The sequence below is a fragment of the Corvus brachyrhynchos genome, unplaced genomic scaffold (genome assembly GCF_000691975.1).
Source record: "Corvus brachyrhynchos isolate BGI_N302 unplaced genomic scaffold, ASM69197v1 scaffold101, whole genome shotgun sequence".
Classification (NCBI taxonomy): domain Eukaryota; kingdom Metazoa; phylum Chordata; class Aves; order Passeriformes; family Corvidae; genus Corvus; species Corvus brachyrhynchos.
The window spans coordinates 1,144,333-1,152,534 of NW_008237239.1; the positions used below are offsets into that span (position 1 = coordinate 1,144,333).

An 8,202-nucleotide genomic window follows, 5' to 3' on the forward strand; every position below is an offset into this window, starting at 1 on the left:
CCTTCTGGCTGTGGTGGGATTCCTCCTGCTCCTGGCTGCTGTGATTTTTGCTTTCCAGTAGCTTTTAGAGCCTGTTTGTTCATTGTTGTTTGAGGTTTTTTTGTCCTGGGGGATGTTATCTCAGGTGTGCCACAGGACTGGGGAAAAGGATTTCAGTAGATGGCAACAAACTTTAACCTGCAACCTGCAACACAAACCTCTCTCTGCTCCAGCTTAACCCCAAGCACAGCTTTGCAGACTCCATTAGCCAGGGATGGCAGCCTCGCCCAAGTGTCTGTTGCCCCTCTGCTCCCTTGCCTGCTGCCAGGAGCAGAGCAGGGATTTGTGGCATAATTGTGCCTGAATCACACAAGACAGGATACAGTGAGGACAAGACTAGCAAAAGTGGCATTGTGTGTCACAGGTGGAAAGGAGAAAAGGTGCCCAGGAATTATCTGGGCTGTGTATATGGGTCACGCTGTCCCTTTCTCCAAACCTAAACACTGTGACCCCAAAATCCCAGTTTGGGTTGAATTGGTGCATCTTTCCAGTGAAAGGGCACTGGTTGGTTGTGGTGGTTTGTCACACCTGAGTCTGGGGTGGGTACCCTGTGGGGCTGAGCACTCCTGGCTTTGCTTCCCTGCCTGCCCTACTACTGGATAATCCTTAGGCTTAGTTTTGTGCATGGAGAGACTTTAAATGAATAAAATCTCAGTGGCTATGGCAGGAGTGTGCTACAGGTGCCTCCCCGTCCTCTCGTTGTGTGCATGGGAAGAGCTGGGAGGGGGGAATCCGTGTCTGAGCTGGGGCTGTGCCACCAATTGCTATGGGCAACTCACAAAACTGGGGTTAAAGGACTTTAATCGACCCCGCCCAAATTAGGCTGCATGGTGCTCCATGCTGTCTGCTGGCAAAAGGAGTATGTTTTACTGATTTTCCGGGGATGCCAAGTGAACACATGCCCAGCACAGGCACCACAAAAGGGGATTGATCAGGACAACCCCATGCTGCTGCCTGGGCTGGAGCAATGACGAGTTACAGCGTGGGAGTCCTTGCAAGCATGTTCCCTTTGGGATTATCATCTGAATTTTCACTTGGCACTGCCGCAGGGAGGTTGAGAACTTTCTTCCAGTGCATTTAGGCACACGGGGCGGGGGAATGCAGGTGTAAAGGTCAGTGGTGCAAGAGCCGTGGCGAGCTGCCTGGACTTCAGCCTTCCTTTCCAATCCACAGCAAGAGAAACTCAAGGGAAATTCGGCCGAGATCTGAGCACCTAAGGCACAGCACTCTCCTGCAAGGTTTGCTCCTCGCTTCTCTTGGATGGGTTTTTGCAGAAGAAGAAAAGTTAAGGTGGTCAAAAATTCCCAGAGGGAGAGAAAAAAGTGGGCAGACAGCTCTCCAGGGTTTTGGCATTCACTGCTGGTGGGGGGGGAGGGGTGTTGCAAGGACCCTCTGGAGTAAAACCACCTGTAGGCGGTGCTGGAAAAGGGGGGTGACTTGAGCACCCTGAGCTTGTCTACCCTCTCCTGAAGCCAAAGAAGGCTTCAGAAATGAGGCAGGCAACTGTGGGCATGTTGTGCCCTGTTCCTGCAGATCAAGGAGTGGCTCAGGCTGGGCTTTCAGATGCCAAAGGGTTTTTTGCACCTCCCTCATTTTTCCCTTTCTTCGGTTTCCTCCAGTTCCCTCCAGTTCCCATTTATGTTAATTTACTTTTTGACAAAAAACTGATAGAAAAAAGTTATAAATTACTCTTTCTGCAGACTCTGTAGTAGGAGTGTTTATTACCTAATCAAAGTTTACATGGGTTCATTTTTTCCTAGTTTCTTTGCTTTCCAGTCAAGCTCTGTGCAGCTCAGTTTACACTCCCCAGCTTTGAGTTCCTCCCATTTATACCCAGTGTTTCCCGGGTTTCTTACCTTTTGTATATCCTGTAATCCCAGCCGTGCTTTTACAGAGCTGTCTAACTTCTGAATGGCTGCGCCGTGCTCCTGCTCAGTCAGGCATTGCTTTGCTTTTTTTCTGGTTTTAAACCCTTTTTGTTTTCAAGAGATTGCTCTTTAATGGGAAATTAAAAAGGAAAGCGTGAAAACGAGCTAGCTTAGCTGGAGTTGTTTCTTATAAAGGTTTCAGGAGGATCACCTTATGCCGGCAGAAGATAGCTGCAACTTCTTTGCATGCCCTGATTTGGGCTGGAAAAGGGAATAAATTTAAGCAGTGGAACAATGAGGTTTAAAAGTGCCTCCTTTTTTCCCCCCATGAAGGAGGAGAATTCCTGGACCCCCACTGTGGGCTTACCATAGCAGGAAGGAAAATGAGCAGAATCTGTCCACAGCATTTGAATCAGGAGCTGGCCATGCCTTTCTTCAAGAACAGTTTTCCTTCATGGAAAACTTCTCCTTCACCTGCAGCCAGAGAAGACATGGGGTTTTTTGCTGGGGATGGGAAGAAGGGACTGGCATTTCTGCTGATCTCTGGGCTGTTGTGTTTCCAGTTGCTCTCACACCAGTCCACTGCCTGCTGCAGGCCAGCATGGTCCGGCGTGTGGCTGTGATCGGGGCAGGGGTCGGGGGCTTGGTTTCTGTCAAGTGCTGCCTGGATGAGGGGCTGGAGCCCATCTGCTTCGAGAGCAGCGAGGACATCGGCGGCATCTGGCGCTACACGGTCAGTGTGTTCTGGGTTTGTCCCCAGGTTTGTCCCCTCCCTTGGATTCTCTTTGACTACAGCAAAGACAAAAGGGTGGTCATGCTGTCAGGGGCTTTCCTGATCCCACTTATGGGGCTCCTCCTGACTCTAAGATGGAGAAGAAAATGGAGGGAGCAGAAATGATTGTCACTAGGTGCTAGTCCTGGTTTATTCTTTGTACCAAAATATAAAGAAGAAAAATACTCATATACTTTATGGGGAGAAAGTCCTTCCTATACACCTGGAAACAACACCACTGGCTTCACACAGGACTCCACGGATGATAGCAGAGTCAGTGTGTACCGCTCAATCATTACCAACACCTCTAAGGAGATGTCCTGCTTCAGCGACTTCCCCTACCCGGAGGATTTTCCCAGTTACCTGCCTCACAGCCTCGTCCTGGAATACTTCAGGATGTATGCCCAGCACTTCGACCTCCTGCGGCACATACGCTTCCAGGTGAGCAGGGATCCCAAACCCCCTGGGGAGAGGAGCCATCAGTAGCTGCAGATTCCAGGTGGGACAGGACAATGCCAGCTGCCAGGCCACAAGGACCATGTGCCTTTTGCATCCTGCACACAGCCTTTAGGCCCCGTGTTTTAAATAAGGCTGCTTGAACATGGGCTTGCCCCCCAATGCCATCACCAGGAAAAAGGTACAGGGTGGGATTTAACAGCTTCAGAGGTGACATGCAGCTTCCCAGGGACCCAGCCTGCCCCCGGCAGCCCCAGCCTTTCATAGGCACCTCTCCGAAACATGGTGTGATCACTGACACATGGTGTTTTGTTGGGCTTTGGTGCAAGACAACAGTTCTCAGTGTGAGCAAGCGCCCAGATTTCACCACCTCAGGCCAGTGGGAGGTGGTCACCGAGACCGGCAGTGTCCGTGAGTCCCATGTCTTCGATGCCGTCATGGTTTGCACCGGCCATTACCAGGAGCCCTACTTGCCATTGGCTTCTTTCCCAGGTAAGCCTTGTCCCAGCAGTGGGGTGTGCTGGGGTTGCCCCACACGGTTTCCCCCAGCACCCATGGGTCCCCTGGTTGTATTTTCCTCTACAAGCCTGCCTGTTCCATGAAGCCCCCCACTGGAGCAGACAGGACCCTGACCCCATGGAAATGGTGGGGGGCATTTCAGGGAATGGGAAAAACACCTTGTAAAGATGCATCCAGGCTTTTCCATTAGGATTTGCAAAGCAAGACTGAGCTGAGGAGGTACAGGAGGGTGGCATCACCCAGGAAGCCAAGACTTCCATGGGCTTCTCAGCTGCAAGCAGAGGTGGGAGGGGGGGGAGTTGGGGGTTGCAGAGGATCTGGGCACAAGGCTGGGGCAAGGAAATGTATCTGGCAGTAGGAGATGCATCCTGCTCTCTGCCTAGGCACTGAAAGTCGCTTCAAAGGCCAGCACCTCCACAGCCGGGAATACAAAGATGTGGAGGCTTTCAGAGGAAAAAGGGTCCTCGTGGTCGGCATTGGCAACACTGGTGGTGACCTCTCTGTGGAGCTGAGCCGTGTGGCTGCCAAGGTACAGCTCCATGGTAGTCCAGACAGGGACAATGAGAGCCAGGGGTTCAGGGTACCACAGGGAGCTTTGCCCTCAGGTTTTTCAATAAATTCCACTTCCAATTGAGGGCAATTGAAGAAGCTTTGCAACTCCTGAAGTTTGGGCCACCTGAGGACTGGCAATTGAGGAGCTGTGGAAACTTTATAGAAGCCACCACGAGCTGTTTGGTTCATCTGGATGCCATCTCCTTCCCTTGGGATAACTCTGTGTTGGCTCAAGTGCAGGAGATGGGATTTGCCATTCAGGGAAAAACCAACTTGCTGAGACCTGACTTCCTCCCCAGGTGTTCCTCAGCACCAGGAGCAACACATGGGTCATCAGCCGGGTCTCGGACCATGGCTTCCCCTGTGACATGGTCAGCACCACCCGCTTCAACCACTTCCTGGACTGGCTTCTTCCATCAGCCCTCACAAGGAGGATCAGGTTTCGGAAGTTCAATTCATGGTTCAACCACACAAACTATGGCTTGGCTTCCAGCAAAAGGTATTTTTTCTGATTTTTTTTTTGGGTGATCAGGCAGTCTTTATGGCATGAAATGCTCAATTTTCAGTTCTGGGGAATATTTGTGGAATAGCAAACTATGGGAGAGGAACTCTCACCACAAAAGTCATTTTGGGTCCCTCCCAGATGCTAACACTGCTGCCCTCTTTTCCCCCTCCAAGCTCCAAATTTAAGATAATTATCAATGAAGAGCTGCCATTCTGTCTCCTCTCTGGGACTGTGGTGTTGAAGCCAAACGTGAAGGAGTTCACTGAAAACTCTGCTGTTTTTGAAGATGGGACAACCGAAGAAAACATCGACGTGGTGCTCTTTGCCACGGGTTACAACTTTTCATTTCCCTTCCTCGAAGAGTCTGTTCGCAGCATCATCGACGATAACCGTTCCCTCTACAAATGCGTCTTCCCTCCCCAGCTGGAAAAGCCCACGCTGGCCATCATTGGCTTGATCCAGCTGACCGGCTCAATTATGGTGGGATCAGAAATGCAGGCTCGCTGGGTGACAGGAGTCTTTGCAGGTAGGAGATGGGGGGATCTGCTGGGGTGGGAGGTTTGGGGCAGCCTGACCTGCTGCCCACAGAGCTTAGGGCATATTTCAGCTCCATGGTGGCCATGGGAATCAGTAGCATGGCAGACTCTGTACACCAGCTGCATCCCTGTATCCCTGCTGCTCCACACCTGCTCACCACACCTCAGTAAAGGTGCTGGGACCTTGGGAAGGGACTGAACATTTCCTCTTAAGGTGCTGCTGGAGGTCGCTGGTTTCTCTGTTCTCAGGCCGGAACAAGCTGCCTCCCCCCAGCAGGATGATGGCTGATGTTTTGAAGAGGAAGCCACCAGTCAAAAGGTGTGTGATGCTCCTGCACTCAGGATGAAATGGGTGCTGTGTGTCAGGATATCTTCAGAGAAGGGGGGCCTGATGGCAGTCATGCTTAGGACACCCCAACTGCATTTATTACCTCACCACCTGTAGTAGTAAGGTGGGGAAATGCTCTTGTGGCTCCTTTATGGAACAAGACACCGTAAGTTGCTCTGGAGCGGTTTATGACAAGACCCAGGACCTGCAGCTCACCTTCCCTCTCTTCCCATCTCCTTTTCTCCCTCCCTTTCTCCTTCTCTGGAGATCCCCCTCTGCCAGGCCTCCAAGCCATGTCCTTATCCCCAGCATGTCAAGATGGAGGTTTGGTTTCCTCCAGACTAAGGGTGCCATCTCGTGGCTTCTCCCTCCCAAATCCAGGCAGTCGGAGACTGCTGGGTTCAGGGCCAAGCCCCATCCAGAACCCCCCTTGGAGCCGGGCAGTGTGGGTGGGGGACAGTTTGTGTCAGTTTTCGGCAGTATTCCACAAAGCTGCTGTGTGTGGGGGAGCTAACAGCCTGCCTTGTCGGCACTGGGATTTTACAGGAGGTCAAGATGTGTCCATGAGGACGTGGGGTGGGTGATGCTGGATGTGCTGCCTTGCAGGAGCAAGGAAGGGACCTCGGGTTGCAGGCTGGGTTAGGTCTGCCAGCAGAGCAGGGCTGGCTCATGGGACACTGGTGCAAAACTGGGACATAACAGAGCCATGGGGATGATGACCGGGAGCCCCAGTGACTGCACCACAATGCTGTTACGCAGAAATATGGAAGCCTGAGGTGCAAGGGAAACAATCTTGAGCCTGTTTCAAATTTCCTGAAGCAGATTCAGCATGTCCTCCCTCCTGTGAGGGAGATAAGGCTTCAAGCAGAAAAATCTTGGAGGTCCCTCCCAGCATGGGACGCTTTCTGCATCTCCCAGATTTTCCCAGTCCCCTTGGCATTCCTATCTCTGAAAGTCTACAGCTCTACTTCTCAAAATCAGCCAAATCCCTGAACCTCAGGGAAGGACATAGCAGGGGTACTTGTGGCATTACAAGGGCAGTACTGTTAAGTTAGAACTGGTTTTGGAGCCACAACTATGCTGCAGAGACAAAACAAGCTTCTCCTTATCCCCTGCCCTGGGTAACTGCTGGGACCAAGCCACAGAGGCTCTTTCAGGGCCTTTAGCTTTATTTGGGGCTGAAAGAGCTCTGCCCCAGAGACTGGGGCTCACCTGATGTTTGAGCCTGATGCTTTTGCTTTCCATGGAGCTGGGGACTGAGATAGGATGATGCTATCTGACTTTCATTTCCTATGTCCCATCAAAGGAATCCATCCGAGAGGGAAAACCTGAAGATGAGTTTTATCAGCTACACAGACGAAATCGCTGCATGTGCTGGTGTAAAGCCCAGCGTGTTGAGGCTGCTCCTGACAGACCCCCAGCTGGCCCTGGCCGTCTTTTTTGGGCCCTGCTCACCCTACCAGTTCCGGCTGGTGGGACGGGGCAAGTGGAGCGGGGCCAGAGCTGCCATCCTGACTCAGTGGCAGCGCACACTGAAGCCCTTGAGAAGTCGGGTGGTGGATGACAATTCTGACAGCTCATCTGGCTGGTACTGGATGTGCCTCCTGGCTCTGCCAGCAGCTCTCACAGCAGGTTTTCTCTTTTCTAAATACCCCCAGCCAGGCTGGAGCCCCTGGGCAGGTCCCCAGCTGTAGAAGAAACCCGGAGAGCCCCAGTGCCAGGTGAGCTGGGGACTGCAAAAGCTGTGCCACCGCCAGGTGCTGTCAGAGGGCTGGAGCTGGCCCAGCACCAGCAGGAGCCTGAACCCTGGGGCTGTCTGGTGCCCATACACCTCCTGCTGCTGTTTCACCAAGGGTAATATGGAATGTTCACTCCAAACCATTTGGGGATGAACTAGTGAACTTGAGGCCGGCCTCCCTCCCCTCTGCTCAGCCAGAGCTTCCTCCCTAAAACTTTGGCAAGACCCACAGTAGGTTGAGATTCTATGAAACATGAACTGTTGAGAGCTATTTGTGTCTGGTAACTTTTGGGACATGAAGGAGGGAGCCACAAATAAACCTCACAGATTTGGTCTTTGCTAATGGTTTTATTAATAGCTTATTATCAGGTTGTGTGAAGTGGACCCCAAGTTATGGCAGAGGGGAGAGTCTTGCCCTTATATATATATAAAATACATATTTTATATATAACCTATATAATGTATGGACGAAATGCTATATAGGCTAATATATAGATATATAATAAATTATACGTACAGTGACAAATGCAAGCAAGCAAGTATCCCTGCCATTGCCCGAGCAGCCTCAGGCTTACAGGAAACCCTGAATCCCACCGATTCAGAGCCTCTCCACCCCTCCCTGACTGCCTTCAGCGAGAGATTTCGCTACAAATCCGGCGGACGAGCTGCAGCCGATTCCCTGCGGGAAAGTGTCTTTCCCTTCCGAGCCGTCCGTCCCTCATCCCACCGCAAGAGCCGTGGGGACGGGGATGGGGATCCAAAAGGGGATGGAGACGCGGAAGGACATGGGGGAGTGGACCCAAGCGGGGTTCGGGATGGGAACCGGGATAGGAAGCCGGACGGGGCCGGGATGGGAACGGGGTCCGCGCGCGCGCGCGCCCCGCCCTCC

General features: G+C 52.2%; 1 protein-coding gene across 2 annotated transcripts in view; it reads left to right on the forward strand.

Moving 5' to 3' along the window:
* The window catches only part of LOC103612713 (dimethylaniline monooxygenase [N-oxide-forming] 2), a 9,834-nt gene extending 2,178 nt beyond the window's left edge, over window positions 1–7,656 (forward strand). The window contains exons 1-9 of one of the 2 annotated variants that reach the window (XM_008630425.2): window positions 8–1,277; window positions 2,471–2,640; window positions 2,932–3,120; window positions 3,465–3,627; window positions 4,038–4,183; window positions 4,506–4,705; window positions 4,885–5,237; window positions 5,497–5,566; window positions 6,882–7,656. In XM_008630425.2, coding sequence (XP_008628647.1) covers window positions 2,509–2,640; window positions 2,932–3,120; window positions 3,465–3,627; window positions 4,038–4,183; window positions 4,506–4,705; window positions 4,885–5,237; window positions 5,497–5,566; window positions 6,882–7,269 — 1,641 coding nt within the window. In that variant the 5' untranslated portion in view covers window positions 8–1,277; window positions 2,471–2,508 and the 3' untranslated portion in view covers window positions 7,270–7,656. Of the gene's footprint in view, window positions 1–7; window positions 1,278–2,470; window positions 2,641–2,931; window positions 3,121–3,464; window positions 3,628–4,037; window positions 4,184–4,505; window positions 4,706–4,884; window positions 5,238–5,496; window positions 5,567–6,881 lie in introns of those variants that run through there. The other variant, XM_017729654.1, reaches the window with a different exon arrangement.
* Window positions 7,657–8,202: the final 546 nt, after the last annotated feature.